We start from the raw sequence: 18,827 nt of genomic DNA, 5'->3' as shown, positions 1-18,827 counted from the left end.
GCAGTCAGGTCATCTTTGTTTTACACTCCCCTTTTCCCAACTGACAGCCTCAACTAAAGCTTGCCCTTTTAAAAAATTAATTCTGCAGATAAGTCCCACTGTACAGTTGTCCCTGAAATGATTTATTTTAACGAATAATTTTAGTGTGCTTGTTTAAATTCGCTCATGGGAAAATCTTCAGCATCCCGCATGTGAAATGGGTTTCCCTCCTTCTCTAATATTATGGATGGGGCTGGCAGTAGCAGGGGTTACAATGGAAATGTTTGGTGTCTGGATCCAGAAAGAGGCATCTCTCTTAGGAAATTGGGAGTTTGAAATGGGAAAGGCAAACCAAAGTCCTTGCTGGGAACATCAGTGACCCCCACACCAAGAGCTGGTTAATTTCAAGTTCTGATACACTTCTACCCCCAATCAAGGGAAAAAAACACTCTCCAAGACACACTTCACCAAAGACTCAATACTTTTTCCATAATAGCCTTTAATACTAAAATGCATTAAATTTTGAAGCAGAGAAAACACATTTAAGAGGGAAACAGAGAACCACCAGATAAAAGGAAACAATGTGGCAGGTAACACCATTTAAAACAGAACTGTAATAATTTAATAAAGCTGCTTTATCATCTTCATAAAATAGACAGAGTGGTGATTCTTTTTTGTCTTTTTTGTTTTTACAATGATTCAATCACTGTGAAAATGTACATAACATACAGATCAGCATATACAACCATTTCATCTTCATATAATCAGCAACAAAGACTGCTTAATGAGACGTACTGTACTTGCATCCTTCTAAATTGCCACCCTGGTTTGACAGGTAAACAGTAATCGTGTCATCAGGCTCATTCCCCTCACTAGAGGAGTGAAGGCGTAAGCCTTTTGCAACTAATACCTTAGCATTCAAATAGCACAAGGAGGTATTTGTTGCTGAATTTCTAGCTAGACCTAGTCTGGCTCTTGGTCATTAGTCTGTAACTTAGCCTTCCTCAGCTGAATGCCAGCCAGTGCCAGTAAACATCTACTTAACCAGTGCTGTAAAGGTGTTAGCTGGTTTGTTTGCTAAGGTTGACAGCAACACTCAGTTAGTAACAAGGTCATCTTTAATTGCCAACACAGCTGGAGCAACAGTCAGCATCATCAGATTTCCCTAATGACCTACAATGCTTTCCAATCAAGGTCAGGTGTTTCTGGGTTGTTCTTCACCAAGAACGCCTTACAATGTATACTTCAGACAAGGTGGTTGATTTTGTTTTACAAAAGCAATGTGATTCCTATTTGAAATTAATTCACTTTTGCACAACATGTGACCCACGGGCCAATTCCAGCTTCACAAGAAAACAAAGAGAGCTGCAACAACTTCATTAGGACAATGTGTTTTGCTCTGGAATATTTCATTATCAATATAAAGCCACCCAGTCCCAGTCCCACCCCCATACATCCCCTTTGAATATTACTTTGATACATACTTAAACTAAAGAACAACATCTCAATACACTTTAGTGTCAGCAGATACAATTTGACTCATGAAATGATATCCTTAAAATGTAATTTTACCAAGAAGGCAAACACTAGGACTGTATACAATGGACTTCTTCAGCTCATTTATGCCAGTTTTTCAAAGTCTAAAGGGTCTTATTACCCTGTGAAAAGAGCCAAGTGGACAGACTTGTCGAGAGTGCCTTGGGGAAACATTTAGCATCAAAATGATCCCCATAAAATGGATTATGTACAGTAATAATCCTTCCTCCACCTTGGATGCCCAAAAAAGCTATCCCTTCCATCTCTGCCTCTCCCCAAACAGCCCCTTGTATTTCTACTTCAAGTGGCCCACTTATGTTTGCTTTTTAGTGGTATGGTGGGTGTAGAGGGAAATGTCATCAGAATTCCCCTCTAGTAGCCATATGCTGAAACAACAGGATCTGGAAGGTACTCTGGATGGTTTCAAGTTTCAAAGATTAGAGTTACATCTTTCATATTATCACCATGTCAACAAATTTGTAAAAATGGCAACCTTAGATGCAGTTAGTCCTATGAGGCAAGTTTCCTCTGGAGCATTGTCCCATCACTATCTCCTAGGCATCTGTAGATAGGAAAAGAAATCCTACCCAAAACAACTGAGTAACAATCTCTAAGGATTAGGCTCTACCAACCTGTGCTTTATCAAGCCCTCAAACTTGAATGGGCAACTGACTCATGGATTTCTGTGCCAAATACTCCACATTTCTTATACAGCCATTCTAGGCAGGGATAGAGAATTATCATTTCTAAGAAGTTCCTAAGTGATGTTGCTTTGAGAAGGTACTTTGAGAACCACTGTTCTGCAGGAACTACTGGATTCAATAACCCACTATCTATTCAGTACCAAGACAGACCCTCACTTTTTCTACTGGTTTCAGAAGATCAATGAAATACTAAGTTTCATCCTGAACAGGTTAATTTTCTAGTCTGCATAGGAAAAAGAAAAGTTTCCACGGGGCATTGTGGGTCATCTCCCCATTTCTTTTTGGATAGCATGTTCCTATGCTTGGAAGAAAGCAGTCAATCAATGCAAACTAGATTTCCTGTGCTGAATAAAGAAGTTTACCTGGCCAGGAAATTTTAAAGCATGTCACACTTCATTACCAAGGGACATCAGAAAAGTGGAATAGAACTCCCTAGGACTTGGGAACTAAAATTATTCCCACATGTTTAAGTGTGTAACATGTTTACAGAAAGGGAAAATATTTGCTCCACTGGCCTTGGTAGCTTTTCATCACATGTGCTAAAAAGGGAGAGGAAAAATCCCGAGTCGATGGGAAAGTTAAGATCCTTGCACAAAAGTCCCATTTGCAAGCACAGTCTGCCTGTAGAACCTGCCTACAAAGCCCTCCTATGATGCACTTGCACTTCCATCAGACAACTGGAGGGGAAAGATACTTCCTTAATAAGAATTCTCTGAATATACCCAATAAAGTGTTTGAAAACAAAACAAAAAAAAATATCTGACTGCCCACTGAGAACAATGATTTTAGATGGACTAGGCTTGGAACTAAAACTAAATTCTGGGGACAAAATTTAAGAATTTTAGTTGCTTTTAAAAATACAGTAAAAAGAATTCAATGCCACTGCTACTGTTTTCAGTTGGCTGGTAAGACAAATGGCAGGCAGTGGCCTCTCTACATTCCAACATTCATTTCCACTTTCCACAGTCTTTCAAACTCCGGAGTTGCCACTGGACGGAGTAAGAAATCCACCTGTAGAAAGCCATTCAATCTGACTACAAAGTGACCTTGAGGTGCTAGCTAACGAGATATATCAGCTGGATCATGGTAAGATCAGTCTAAATTCTACAGGCAGTCATTCTAACATAAACGGCACTTTCAAAAAGTTAAATATGTTAATCAAATAGTCTCTTGGAAGGAAAATAAATACCTAATTCATAATATACTATACCAAAATGAAACAAACCAGAATAGGAGATCATATGTAAGAGAAAATTAAATGAAGCAAGAAGATGAAAAGGTCTCTAACTATGTAGGTGTCAGGGCAAAATTTGCAGCCAACCCAATATTTTGCATGAGGTAGTATTCAGCACTGAATAGGAAATAAGGATGGATTTGTAGCTTCATTATAGGTTTCTTTTTTTCCCCACAAATCTCCACTACCTAACCCCATGCCCAATGAGGTACCCACCCCCTCCCTTACAACCCTCCCACATCCCACAAAAGAAAATACTCCTAGTAATGTATAAAGCTAGGAACTCGGGTAAAAATAATGAAAACATTTCAAAGAGATGACTTTATCTACCTAAACTTAAGAAAATAAACTCTTTTCTGAATTCTAGTGCTCTAACTTCTAGGCTTTCTTTCTAAGTGTTCTTGAATTACAAAAACAAGAGGAGGGGAACAAAAAAAATAAATAAACGTGTTTCTTTAGAAGCAATTCTTTTAAGACAAAGGTAGAGCAAAGGTGACATGTTTCTTCAGTTTATTTTAAATAATAAACTGTTAGGCTGCAAGAATACTATGTTGGCTAGTGAATATTAATAGATGATTTTTAAAAGGCGGTATTTATGCAGTGTTAAAAAAAACAACAAAAAGAATGGGCTGGTCTGTTAGTTTAAAAAGGCATATTCCTAGCCTACAGCAAAAAAAGAGTTAACTAAATCTAAGGGAATTTTGTTTTAATAATTTCTTGTTCACATTTTTAATCAAAAAAGTATTAGTCATAAAAACACGAGTTCAAGTGTCAGAGTGTCTCCATTTAGAAGGCACAGTAATTAGATTAGTGATGTTAGTACCTGTCTTTTCCTAAGTGGACACTTCAGACTGCTTTCTCTATCATTATTTATAAGCCTAAGGTAAAGAGCAACATGGAGCCCTGGATTCCAGCCCACAATGTGCTTTACCATCTAATTCCAATCATGATTGGGAAAACACTGAAGCAGGAAGTGTGTGTCTAAAGAGATGGTAATTTAGATCTCAAAATAGACTCAGTCAGGTTGCATGAGCTTCAGATGATTGGAGACAGGGAATGTCTCAGCCTGAAAACTGATAACTTCAGGAGCAACTTTCCTGTTCAGGTTCTGAAAATTAGAAAAAAAAATAATGTATCTCATAAAATTTTCAGCACAGTATTTCTGACAACTGCAAATTAGATAGCAGCATATCCAAAAATGACTTTCTACAATGCTCTAGCACAGACCGGGGCAGAAGACTGAAAGGCAGGAAAAATCCTCTGCAAGGTGATGAACAATCACTACAAGGATTAGAAAACGTGAGTATCCACCAAGTTATTCAACCTCTAGGTGTGGTGTTGCTCATTCATTTGCTGTCTCAGTTTTCTACATTTTGTTTTTGTCTGTATTTTTATTATTTTTTTAAGAAAAGAAAACATCAACCTTTAAAAGCCTTTTGCCATCACCACACACATAGCAATTTGCAATATCAAATACAACAACAGCACAGCTAGCAAAAGGGTTTTTAAAGCAGGGGCGTCCACAGCAAAGTAGCGGCATTGGAAAGTACTCAAGCTTTGGAAACAACCTTTTGGGGGCTCGATTTCACATCACTGAATCAATGAATTGTACACAATAAATGACCAATAACTTGTCTACACTACAAAAAACAGTGGCGAGCTTATTAAAGGTGTCCAGAGCTTTTTTTTTTTGCTTTTTTTTTCTTTTTTGCTTTTTTAAATGTAATTCTTCACAAACAATGGTAATTTATATTATCATTTTGACATACAAAAATATATAAATTCAAACACTTAATACATAATACTTTTCACAACTGAATTTGCCTCTGTTTCCCCAACATCAAGGCCCCATGAACAACTCAAGCCAAAGCTAATTTGCTCCAACTGAACACCCCTACTGCCTGTTGAAACAAGAGGGATTGTCACGGAATGATAGTCACTTATACACAATACATTTAGGGAAAGCTCTACAGTGTAGCCACTCAAGAACCAACCATTGGTGAGCAATTAAAATGAGCAGCTGCTTCATCTTCACTAGCCAGTGTGATTTCTTTCTCTCTACTTCTCCCGACCGGTTTACAGAATGATATCCTTCAGGCGCTTCACGCCAGGAGATTCCTTGTCACGACCTTCCTTCAGAATAGGATTGACCTCATGCATGACTTTCTCACTGTCGGCTCCACGGGGCTCAGCTTCAGAAGGACGAGAGGCGCCATTGTTGGCATGGTACTCCAGATCATGAGCTGGAGGAGCCAGGGCGACCGTGTAAGACATGGAAGGCTTGGTGGGCAGAGGGCTCTTGAGATGGAGTGGGGATGTGACAGGGCTAATAGCCTCACAGCCATTGCCTGCCTCCCGGATAGCGCTGTTGACTTTGGGGCTGCAGATGGTCACATCGACAGTCCTCTTGCCTTTCAGGATGGGCCGCTCCTCAGTTGGGTGGTTGCTGACATCTTTTCCAAAGGTTGCGAATGTCCGTTTGGTGGGGCCGCAGTCGTCGTAAGCCTCAACATCAGCAGCAGTAGCTTCAATGGACAGAGCGATGATGTTCCTCACGTGCTCAGGAGACTTGGAGCGAGTAGGCATAGGATTCCGTGGCATCCAGCATCTATCAGAGTGGCCAAGAATCCGGCATTCCTCCCTGCAATGAAATCCTTCATTCTGGTCTGTAAGAAGAAGAGGAAGACATCAATTTCTTCAGTTTTTCCCAGGAATCACTGCAACCCCCCCCACCTCAGTGTTCAGGTCTCTCTTATATCCATAGGCCTTTTGGGAAATGGCACCTTAGATAGTCATTTATTGACTTTTGGGACTAGTGTGAAAAGAAATGGATTTTTAAAAAGCTATAGATCTCTCTCTCTAAACACTACTCTTTTTTATGATCCTCGATGTTCCTACAGCTGACAAAGCAAAATTCCTAAAAAGAAACAAGTTATGATGAAAACGTATTTTTAAAAGTTTATCCTGAGTATAAGGTGTGGGGAGTCAGCAATTTTATCAACACCTCCTGCTAAAAAAATCACCTATGTTTGAAACTGCATTCAGCAGAAGAGGAAGTGGAAGCAAGGGAAGGAATCAAATACTCTAACAAAGAAACTTGCCCATAATTTTTTATGAACATTATCAACCCCTTTCCACCTTACCCATCAGTAAAACATGGTGCTTCCATTTAGATTACTGTGCATTCTCTTTAAAAACCTAATACATAATTTCTTTTTGACCAACAGTTCCAAAAAAATCAATTCATTATGACATTGCTATGACTAGATTTCCCAGCAGAAGGAATACATTGTGACCCCTTCCTTCCAGAGAACTCACAAGCTTCAATTAGCCCTACACACACACACACTTAATTAGCCACAAACTAGCTATTTCTTCTTATTTGTCTTCATCTTCACATTTATTAAGGACCTATTTCGTAATGAAATATGCATATGGCTAGTAGGAGTGCAAATTACTACAGCTAATAGGGAGAACAAAACAGACAGTTCCTCAAAAAAATTAAAAACAGAAAAACTACCTAATCTACCTCTCTCTCATTTCTGGACATATATTCAAAGAAAATAAAAATTATAAAGATCCCTGAAAAACCAAGTATATCATTATACTGCTAACATTAGTTAAAATACTGAATCACCTGAGCTGCCCATCAGCGGAGAGTGGATAAAGAAAGCCTGGTATGGATGCTTACTGAAATTATATAGCCATAAACAAAAATCAAAAATGAAATCCTATCCTTTGAGACAAAGCAGATAAAACTGAAGGACATTACATTGAGCAAAATAAGCCAAAACTGGAAAAAACAAGTGCCACGTGTTGTCCTTCATATAAGGAAGCTACAAAAGTAGAAGAGTAGCCATTAGAAACTAAGAAAGGCCGAGGAGTGATAGAAGTAGACACAAAAACACAAGTTCTAGAAGTCTAACACACAGCAATAGCTCTACAATTTACAATAAACTGGGAGCTGAAGACTCTAAAGAACAAGAAGTAGATCAAAATGTTACTACATTGATTTCAACAGAACATGCTGCATATGTGCATTAGCATATCACAGTGCACCCCTATGGTGGTTTGAATAGGTATGGCTCCCATAGACACATGTGTTTGAATGTTTCCACCATAGAGACTGGTCCAATTAGGAGGTGTGGCCTTGTTGCAGTACATGTGGTCTTGTTGGAAGAAGTGTGTCACTGTGGAGGCAGGTTTTGAGGTATCAAGCTACACCCAGTGTGGCACACAGTCTCCTTCTGCTGCCTGTGGATCAAGATGTAGAACTCTCAACTCCTTCTCTCTCTTTTTTTTTTTTCTTCGAGACAGAGTTCCTCTGTGTAGCTGTGGAGCCTATCCTGGCACTCGCTCTGAAAACCAGGCTGGCTTGGAACTCACAGAGATCCGCATGCCTCTGCCTCCTGAGTGCTGGGATTAAAGGCGTGTGCCACCAACACCCAGCTTCTCAACTCCTTCTTTAGCGCAATGTCTACCTGCATGCTGCCATGGTTCATGCCATGATGATAATGGACAAAACCTCTGAAACTATAAGATAGCCCCAACTATGTTTTCCTTGCTTTTAAGAGTTGTCATAGTCATGGTGATTCTTCACAACAATAAAACCCTAACTAAGCAACACCAAAAATATGTACAGTCCATCCCTTGCTACTAAATCATAAAGGTTTTGTTGATTGCTTTAGCCCTACCACGGAAGATCTCAACAGTTAGAATTCCCAATTATTACAGTAACATTTTTTAAATCTTTCCAGCTCAGGTTCATTCAAGGCTGTCTTTTATTTGCCTCTCACAGGAGCTTTCTACAAAGACTATTTTACCAAAGCATGGATGAAGGGTTAACTGCCTAACCATTAAATAAAAATGCATTAAAATGGTTTGTTTATAGCCCTAATTTTCCAGCTTAATTGATGTTTATGACACTCTTATATAAGGATGACCTAATGAAAATTTTCATCATATTGTACAATGTTTATAAGATCAGCTTAATCTTTACAAAAATAAAAGCCTTGGCAGGACTGGAATTGGTTATAAGACTTGAAGAAATACAAAGGCAAAGGAATTCATATGTGAATGCATATAAATTAAGTATAGGTGTGTCTACCATACAAACACACACACACAAACACACACACACACACACACACACACAAAGAGAGAGAGAGAGAGAGAGAGAGAGAGAGAGAGAATATCAATTAGAACTGTATGTTGTGACTCCCATTTTTGTAAGAATAAGAAGCTAAAATAAGGGGCTTTCCTGAAATGAGCCGATACATAACACACCTGCCTTGTATACTTGTATTGTGTGTGTGTGTGTGTGTGTGTGTGTGTGTGTGTGTGTGTGTGTGTGTGTGTGTGTGTGTACACATACAAGTTCCTTTATTTTTTTAAAAAAAAGAATAAATGGCACAGGAGAGAAAAGCTTTTGGAAGTAGTTTGATGGCAAAGATTTTATCCATGTTAACTACAGATTTGAAGACAACTGTGGGCATGGCACTTGACCTCACTTAAGGTATTTACTGACTAAAGGAAAAACTCTGCATATCTGGGTGAAAACATTACCAACATCTTTAATGTGGATGTTTCCTGAACCATTTCAGTGCTTAAGAATGAAGCACTCAGAATTTTGCATATTTGAAAACAAATAACAAATGAGCATCATCACCAACAAGAGAAGTGCCTGCCACAGAGCTAGGACAATTCTTCAAATGCCAACACAGTTTTACATCATGACTGCATGAATAGCCATGCATGTGAAAAATGAAGGGTGTGCCAAACCCCTTTCTCTAGCCCTTCCTTGCAAACTCCAAGGGATGTCATCTACTACTTTATCACAATTCGACATGCATATGTTCCTGGGGAGGCATAGAATATGAAAATAATAGCAATATGTTTGCACATACAAAGAAGATACTTTGTATAAGCTCCAAACACATTAATAGAAGAGTTGATACATGTCCTGTCAGTTTCATCTAATTCCTGTGCTTTCTTCAGGAGGTGCTACGATTTTTATAGTACAACAAAATATACAGATTTGGAGCTTTCCAAAGAAGAAAACCTTATCTGTTTAGGTCTGTCTGATAACTTTTCAAGTAACACCTATTAAAAATTAGTGCCAGTTTGGGGGAGGATCGGATAGTTGACTTCCATTTCTATAAATCAAAACAAGTATCTCTAGAGGCCAGGAGAAAAAAATCCAGAATGCAACGGAAATGCTGTCCTTTTTGCTCTTAAATCAGGGCACAAAGGTAGAGAGGCCTTGGCTTCTAAGCCATGGAGCCATCATGATCATGTGGGCAGATAAAATGAGGAAATTCTAGTCTATCATTAAACTGGTACTACAGGCCACTCTCAATTCTACAGTATATAATAACAGTGAGCCACTGTAAAGTAGACTCTGCCCAATGAAATCAACTTTTTATTTCTTATACTTTTTTTTTTTACTGAGAGAGCTCTCTTCAAATTTTGAGATGGAGTTGTATTCACCAACATGCAATAGGAGAATCCCATCCATGTGTTACCCTCAATTCAAAGTATGTTGTTCCTTCCCCATTCTAGGTTGCTTCAAATGAACAGCAGTAACGAAGCCTGGGTCTCTAGCACGCATTGACAAGAATTTAAAATGCCAGATACAGAAGCCTCCTAGATGTTACAGGAAAAGAGAAGTAGTGACTCAGACTTCTCAGAAGAATCTTTGCAAAAAACAGGGTTGCCTTCTGCTTATCAACTACATAAATGAAAAACAATCACTGTCTGAGAATAGAGAAACATAAACTAACATAGCACCCTCAAAAAATGCAATCATTCTAAGCATACTAACCAAGCTTGCTAAGCTCATCTCAGTGGCACATGAGCTAGAATAATGCACTATTAGATTAATTATGTGAGCTTATATTCACTATTCTCACTTATGCAAGTAATGACATGAATCTAAAAGATCCATTTATTAATCTCACTTAGGATTTAATGTCAGATATTTATATTGCCTTAAACAAGTACCATAGACAGTGGTTTGCTGTGTATCAGTTTTGGCTTCTTTGTGTGATATTTATATCCATTTTATACAAGAGAAGTCATAGTAAATACTGACAGAATAAATGTATTCGGAATCATAATTTTAGTAAAGAAATTCATTGCAATATTAAATGTAAGAATAGCACAATAATAAGACACCACTGTGAATATCAATATAGACTGCAAAAAGGAGAAAAAATAAAAGGACTAGTATTAATAAAGATTATGTGCCTACAATTACAACAGTTGGGTGTTGGACAGAGGTGTGAAACTAGAGAGGAGCCATTTTGTATCATCCATCACAAATAGTCAGTATGATGGCTCTTGCTTAAAAGGCTAATGATTTAACAATTCCCTGCTAGGGTGTCCCTAAAAGGTATATGTGTGACTTGATTTTTTCTTACATCTTTATCTGAAGGTATTAGCCTAAACCTAGGCAAAGTGTAAGATTCTGAAACCCACAAGTAGTTGTGATCATTCAAAATCACTGTCATATACAGATGAGTGAAGGCAGGTGTTTTTTTTTAAAGATATACTTCTTTTTATTTTACATGTTTGAGTGTTTTGCTTCTGTGTATGTAAGGAAATTGTGTGTATGCTTGGTACCTAAAGAGGCCAAAGGTGACAGGGAACCCCATAGACCTGGGGTTACAGATGATTTTAAGGTGCCATGTGGGTGGTGGGAAATGTTCATTGCTCATATGCAAGTGTAACAACTGCTCTTAACCACTGAGCCATCTCTCCAGTCCCAAGGCAAGTGATTTTAATTCAAACATACACATGACTAAGGTTGACTGATGAATTTGTCAACTAGTCCCCTCCTACTTCTGAAGTTATCCCCAGGTCTTCCAAATTAGAAAAAATACAATGTGGATGCATAAATTTGTAAGAAATATCTAAATCATGGTGTCAGAAAAGTCTTAACTTAAAAACATAGTTTTAGACAAACAAGAAGAAGAAGCAGAGATAAAGTTCCTGAAATCTACATAGAAATCAATAATTCTGTTATTATTTGTTATCAGGACATTGATGAGAGAATTTCCAAGCATCTGGCAACAAATAAACAATAAATAAATCATCAAAACATCAGTCTTGCAAACTTGTAAGAAGTATAACAGACAATAATAATTATGTCATGATGGATAAAGAAGTGATTCAGATAGAGAAAGACCAGAATATGTTGTTTTATACAAACAGCAAAAGTTTGTTTGTACAGCAATTTTCACTGTCTTTGAGACACAAAACAGCTGTCCTTTCAGATAAAGGCAAACAATGTACTTCAACAATAGAGTCTATCAATGGTCCTTCCAAAGTAATAAAAGCCAACTCAGACTTCGCTAAAAGTTTCATAGTCCTAGAAGAATAGAGGAGCTGAGAGGCTCTCCTGGATTCCTATAGGTGTCCAGTCACAATGAATGTGCTCAACACCACCACTAGTTCTTTACTGTGATATGATGTCTTAGTGCATTGTCTCAAATACCTTCATGATCAAATAAAAGACTGCAACACTAAAATAGTTCAAGGCTACAGTTGCAAAAGCACTGTGTTACCTCTTTAAAAGTGATTTGTAAATAGGAAAATGTAAAGTGAGTTCCAGCAACTGCAGGTTCTAAGTAGGAACAGTAATCCAACATATAAACATGTGATATTTTAATCAGAAAACCTTCCTGGATTGTACCATTATTCACCTATATAACTTATTCTGCAAAAAGCCCATGGGCAAGACAATCTACGACCAAGACTGGGTCAGTTTTTGTAAAGTATAATGAAAAGCATCATTGCAAAGATTATGAAGAAGGTAAGTCCATTAAAATTGGCCACCTTTGCTTAATCAAGAAAACTTGGAATGGACTGGAGAGATGCTAAGTGGTGAAAAGCATTTTCTGATCTTCCAGAAGACCCAAGTTTGGATCCTAATACGTAAGTCAGGTGGCTCACAGGTGACTGTAACTCCAGCACCAGGGAATCTGGTGCCCACTTCTGGTCTCCATGGACACCTAGACACACATGGCCTATACTCCCACACATACACACAAAAAAGTATCTTTAAATAAAACACAATTTTGATAGGTATCCCACTTGAGTAACTTTCTACTCATCTGAAGTGGAGATTTTTTTAAAATGCCCAGAAACAACTACCTATTTTTATCATTAGAAACAGAGTCCCACTTTCATTAGGGATGACAATGTGCTTTGCTTTTTAAAAAATTCATTGGACTTCCTCCAAGACAGGTGTGATCATATAACTAAGATCAAATGAACCTTATGAAGGTAGGATGTTATGAAATTTTGAAAGACAACTGGCTTATCTGTGAGATTATCTGTCCTTACTTGTTTCCTGTTTTGTCCTATCTGAAGCAGAATCATAGTGACTATAAGTGCAACATCTATATTTTTTCTTTTTCTTTTTCTTGAGACAGAGTTTCTCTGTGTAGCCTTGGCTGTCCTGGAACTCACTCTGTAAATGAGGCTTGCCTTGAATTCACAGAAATTTGCCTGCCACTGGCTCCCAAGTTCTGGGATTAAAGACATTGCAATATCTGTCTTAATAACAATGCATTAACTGTGAAAATCATGAGCATAAGGGTGGCAAAACAGAAAGATACAAGGACCTTGGGATGCTGAAAATCTATAGCTACCCAATCAGATCTGAACAACTCTTATAAAAAAGAGACAAAAATAAATTCCTTTTTATTTAAGGTATGTATTTTCTTGATAGAGTCTTTATTTCCTATAGATGAACACAACTCATGGTAGATAACATTATTCCTGGAGTACCAAGTAAAATTTCAATTTATCAACAGTGTAAGAATTCATTCAATGATCCCTTAGACTAAAATAGGGCTCATAGAACCTCTCTTTCGTAGCACTCATCCCACTTGAAATTACTTGTTTAAGTCATATATGCTTTGCTTGCTTTTTAAAGCTCTAAATGAGCAAAAACTATGTCAGTCTGTTTTTTTCTCTACCCAATAAAACTAGCAAAATGGCCACTACAGAGTAATAGTGAATAACAGTTTAACTTAATGGAATGATAGAAGAAGTACAGAAAGAACAAAAAGAAATCTAGATTGATCCTCAAGATACTAAGTCAATGATGCAAATCCTGGGTTGGAAATAAATGTTCTAGCTGATAGAAACAGTTTAGAAACCTAGAAAGTAATCTGTGTCACTTTGTAAAAGAAATAAAAGTGGAACTTGAGAAACCTTAGTCAAGTGGCACATGGTTTGGAGTGGTTCTAAAGAGATCTATCATTCATTTAACATCCAATTGAAAATATAATTGTTTCAACATGGAAGTTTCCTATACTAGCATTAGGTAGCAGTGACTGTATTGTGATAAATTAAGAACTTTTAGCTAAATTTAAAAGTGTAGTTTAAGAACTGAATGTGTTGTTCAAATATCAGTTTCTTAACATCTAAAAATTGTCATTGATTCCCATAAAATATAGACTAATATGGCATAAGATAAGTCTTTCAGATCTACAGGAGAAGCTAGTATACTCTGTCAAGATTATTCCTGAAAACTATTACAAGACTTCATTACAAAGTTTATATATCAATCTCTTATGCAGGGGTATTTCCAAAAGGAAGACTTATTCAAGGAAGTATTCCTAAAGGCACTTTCAATACCGTTGGAGTCTGAAGAAAAAAAAAACATCTATTCTGTTTCTGTAACGTGACAAAGCATTCAGAGTACTGATGGGCTCAATGAAAAACAAAAGATGAACAGGAATGTTGAAGAACAGTTGAGAGCAGGAAACATTATGGAACTCAGTCATTCTATGTTTGCCTGGATCTAGTTGATATTTTGAGAAAAGTACTTTCTAATTATCTAAAAGAAAATCAATTAGACTTGAGTCGAGTGGGATTACATTCACTTCATAAAGTAAAATTTAACCATAAAAGACAGTATTCCATCTGTAAAACATGTAAAGGGACATCCATGAAGGCTAACACAGTTTTACAGACTTAGTAGTAGTCAATAGTACTAAGCCATCCAGCAGCCAGTCTGATGAAACTAGTATTACAGATTTTACTACAAACAGCTACTTGTATCTTACTCCCTTCTGCTTTTACTCCTTCCCTAAATCATTCTTTTTGTTCTCCACTTCCCTGGCCTCCTACTTATTAACAGCCCCTTAGCCCCATAGCACTATGCTCTGATACACAGTAGACAGAATCAGTGGAGTAGCAGAATTGTGATTGACATTTGAAATGCTGATGTGCAGTTATTTGACAGATGTCAAAAAATACTCTCTGCAAACCAGTCCTTATCACTTGGAGAAAATTTTCTGCATTTTTCATTTATCTAGGTATGCACTTTAAGAAATTTCAGTGGTAAAAAGAGGGTCCTTTATCAAATTGAGACATTTTTTCCCTTTGGTAATTTAGAAGAACACTCAGTATATGGGACCCAGATTTTATGGAGTGAGGAAGAATGAACACAGCTTCTGGTGGAGATGGGTCAGAGTGGGAATGGGGTATCAAATAAAGTTACTGAGAATGTCAAAGTGATGCTGCCAAAAACAGATCCAAAAGAGAAAATAAGCCAGTCCTACTAGTACTTTAGGAATGGTTGATAAACACTAGGAATTCTATAAAGGTTCATTTTGGCTTGACATGGGGAAGGCAGCTCAAAAGACTCATGAATTCCAACCTTGTCCCAGACAATTTGACAGATCATTATTACTTATCAAGTGCCACCCAATAGCCAGCCTCTGATGGCAAGTGGTACATAACCCTTTCTCCTCATTCATGGTCTGTTCACCTGCAATTCACTTATCACCAATGGAACATGGAAATAGATTTAAAAGATGGCCCTTTCCGAATTCATAGAAATCAAATTATCTTCAATGGAATCTTTAGTGCTGATCTGGTTGAAGAGACAAAGTAAAACATATCGAAGTATAAGTGATTGAGAATTTAATATTTATGATAGATGGCAGTGTGGCATGTGCAGTTCATACAAACTAAGTTGCAATTTTGCCAATCACAAAAGTTCCTGGCATTTTCATTTTTGTACTGGTGCTCAATTCAATTCAGTACATAAAGAACAGACATCAAGATGTGTAGAAGTATAAATCATTTGTGCTGATTCATGGAGAGCAAGGAAATGAAGCAAAGGGCTACCCAGAAATTTGAGAAAGAGAAATAAGAAATGGTGACAGTGACTGAAATAAGCAGAGATTGAGTAGACTAAGATCTTTGTATTTGTCTTCTATGATGGAAAAAAAATATGTGACAAAGTGCTGGGCTTCATCTAAGCGCTTCAAAACCATTGAAAAGGCATCTTTATAGATAAAATATGAGATTACACAGGTCACTGAACTATTCCGTATGATGTGGAGCACTGAGATACTGCAATTCTGAATGACATGACACTGTTTTCAAGGGTCTCAATGTAAGAGTCTCAAAAGAATTAAGCCCCTTAGCCCATACCAGTAGAATTCTTACAACACCTAGTCAGGTCTCTAAAAAATTCAATTCATTTGTTTGGTTTTGTGTAGATTAAACAGAGTCAGATCATTTCACACATTCAGAAAGTATTTATGCTGCTGGCAAAGTGGAGTCTTGACATTGTGCTTAGCAGGAGCTCTGAACCTAAACATAGCTATAATTTGGTTTCCCCAGAAAAAAAAAATAGACAAACTACTAGTACATTGTGGAGTTGTGCGAAAGCCACTTTGGGAAGGACTTGAGATATTGGGTGCCTGAGACAAAAACACCCAGTAAGGATAGCACAAGTGATGTTGTCAGATAAAGCAAGAAAAGACACAGTATGTTAACTAGGAGAAAAAAATCCCTTGTAGCAGGGTTGGGACATAGCATTATGATAAGAGTGCTTGCCTAAATGGGACCCCTTATAAGGAAGAGGAGGGGTTGGCTCGCTCTCTTGGGCTGTGGTAGGAGCATCTGGAATGTCAGAGACTTGATCTTCAGGAGCAGGAAAATCTCAGCAGATATTTAACGTAAATATGTGAGTGCTCCCCTAATAAATACCTGTTAGTCAAAAAAAAAAAGGAGTGTTTTCCTAACATTTGGGAGATACTGGTTTTGACACACAGCACTGAAAACAAAGCAGTTCCATTTGTAAAATGAAAATTTCATGTTGGAGGTGGGAGGAACATCCAGCAGCAGTGTTCCCCTTAACAGGAACTGAGATTTCCTCCAGTAAGTCCCAGGACAATTGGTTTTGTGGAAAGTACAATACTGGCCATGAGTCAATAAACATATTGCAATTTTAAATTTCAGATTCCTTAGGGTTTTTTAATTCCAAGCAGTTTGTGGGACTGAAAGGACAAATTAAAAGACTATGTTGGTAATTCTCCAATCACTCATTCGAATTTGAAAATAAAGTGTTCAATAAACTAATCATCATCTCTTGCAATGACTCAACTGGCTACAGTGCCATGTCTTTAGCTGAATAGCAATCACTGAAAGTAAGCAGGAGTGTTGGAGCATTGGTATCTGTTAGTTATCCAGGGTAGACTATCTGTTACCAACAGGAGCCTTGTAGAAAATTTGAGCATGATCTTGATGGTTCAGTGTAACTTCAGCAACCATCTGGAATGCTGTAGTGTGATGACACTGCTTCTGGGTACAGCAAACAGCACAATCATTAAAAAATTCATTTCAGATATCTTCCTGCAAGCTAATAAATTTGATAGCAGTTTCAATCCTTCTTTCTTGCAACAAAGAAAAGCTTAGTTCCAGACAAATTAAAAGTAAATTGATTGCCTTAGGGAAATATATTCAAATATCACTTTTCTGTGCTAGAAATCTTTTGGAGTGGAATATTTGATAGAATAGTGAAATAGATGGTGGAGATAACAATGTAAAATATATAGAAGTAAGTATATGAAATGATAAGACACACAGGAAGAGCACTCAAATCATGAAGACCTTATTTGCACAACTAGGTAGAAATCAACTTAAAATAAAATGCTAATGTGTCACTGGGGTGATGACCTAACATTTGTGCTAGAATTTATGTATAATAACTATGAATAATGAATACTAAAATTGAAAGGATCAAACATCACCTTCTGTTTACTTGTCATTATCCATCTCTCATGGACAGTACTCAATTTTGTTCTTTTGCTTTTTTCTTTAAAACTACACAGAATTATTCTTTCTGGGTTGTCCACTTAATCACTCCACTTAAAGGAAAGCAGGCTGTGTGTTATTAGGTGCTGCCTCAAAATCAATTACACAAATTCAGAAGATCAATTAATCTATTCTTTGAAGAAGTCTGAAAATGTGAGGATGTCCTACATTTGCCCTATGATCACATTCAGAAGGAAACAGCCCTTATACCTTTAACACATGCATGCTTCACTGTGACACTCCTTGTCATCAGCTTCCACAACTACTCACTGATGTAGAGAATGGAGGCTCCAAAGAGCATTAAAGAAGACATGCCATCTATTTGGGCCACAGCTGTGAGGGCTTTTCTTGAGTTGACTCAAAACTATGCCCATGAGAATAGCAGAAAAGTCTTGGGCTAAAATAACCTGAATTAAAACACTGACACAGTTCTAGAAGAAATCTTGTAGTAACTGATGCATGGTAAGCCTAGGTCATACCAACCAAATCCACCCCCACCCAATTCTCTTCACTCCACCACTCCCCACATAACCACCTACACAACTACTAGTTCTTAAAAATTACTTCCATTTACAAATTAAGACAAGAGAATATATCAAAATATTTTTGGAAAACAGACTCATAAGTTTAAATCCTGTGCCCATTTGCAGATACCCTTGGCATAATCTTTTTTTCTGAAACACTGCATGTACTAAACACTAATCTTACTGCATTTTCCCCTTGTTGGTTATATGTGTATCTTTCATGACTGGATCTGTGAAACATAGAACTAATGAGAAAATTCCATGCAGTGGTGAGAGAAGCCTTGAGCAATCTGTGCAGAAAACAAGATAGCACTGGGAGTAGAGAATTGGAAGCTTCATTCAAACCTACATGATTTCCATTCTCTGATATTCCAATTTGGCAGTTCAAAGACAGGAGGTGCAGAAGTGTTTAACATGAAATGTTGGACTTTAGCATAAAAATACTCTAAGAGTAAATTGAAATTATTAATTACAGGAAAAGCTTCTTTGGCCCTAGAGCTTTCTTATCCCCTTAATTCAACTTTGATTTTTTTATTTGTTTCAATCAATTATTAGCAGAAAATAATCTGTCTTATTAAAAATGCAGATGAAATAATCAGCTTTGGAAAAATGCAAATGATGGTGAGTTAAAGAGCTAAAGATCATCATTTACTCATATATTAATCCATGGCACAAGTACTTTATCTAACCTAACATCCATGGACTGACGAATTGGCCTGCAAA

General features: G+C 37.3%; 1 protein-coding gene across 4 annotated transcripts in view; it reads right to left on the bottom strand.

The window, feature by feature from the left end:
- Positions 1–458: 458 nt before the first annotated feature.
- Pcdh19 (protocadherin 19) overlaps positions 459–18,827 on the bottom strand; it is a 109,808-nt gene continuing 91,439 nt past the window's right edge. For all 4 annotated transcript variants that reach the window (XM_027432921.2, XM_027432920.2, XM_027432922.2 and 1 more), the window contains one exon: positions 459–6,119. In XM_027432921.2, the coding sequence (XP_027288722.1) occupies positions 5,530–6,119 (590 nt within the window). In that variant the 3' untranslated portion in view covers positions 459–5,529. The remainder of the gene's footprint in view (positions 6,120–18,827) is intronic.

Source organism: Cricetulus griseus, chromosome X (genome assembly GCF_003668045.3).
Source record: "Cricetulus griseus strain 17A/GY chromosome X, alternate assembly CriGri-PICRH-1.0, whole genome shotgun sequence".
NCBI classification, from domain to species: Eukaryota; Metazoa; Chordata; class Mammalia; order Rodentia; family Cricetidae; genus Cricetulus; species Cricetulus griseus.
Note: the sequence above shows the minus strand (reverse complement) of the source record. Positions and strands in the feature narration are given on the sequence as shown.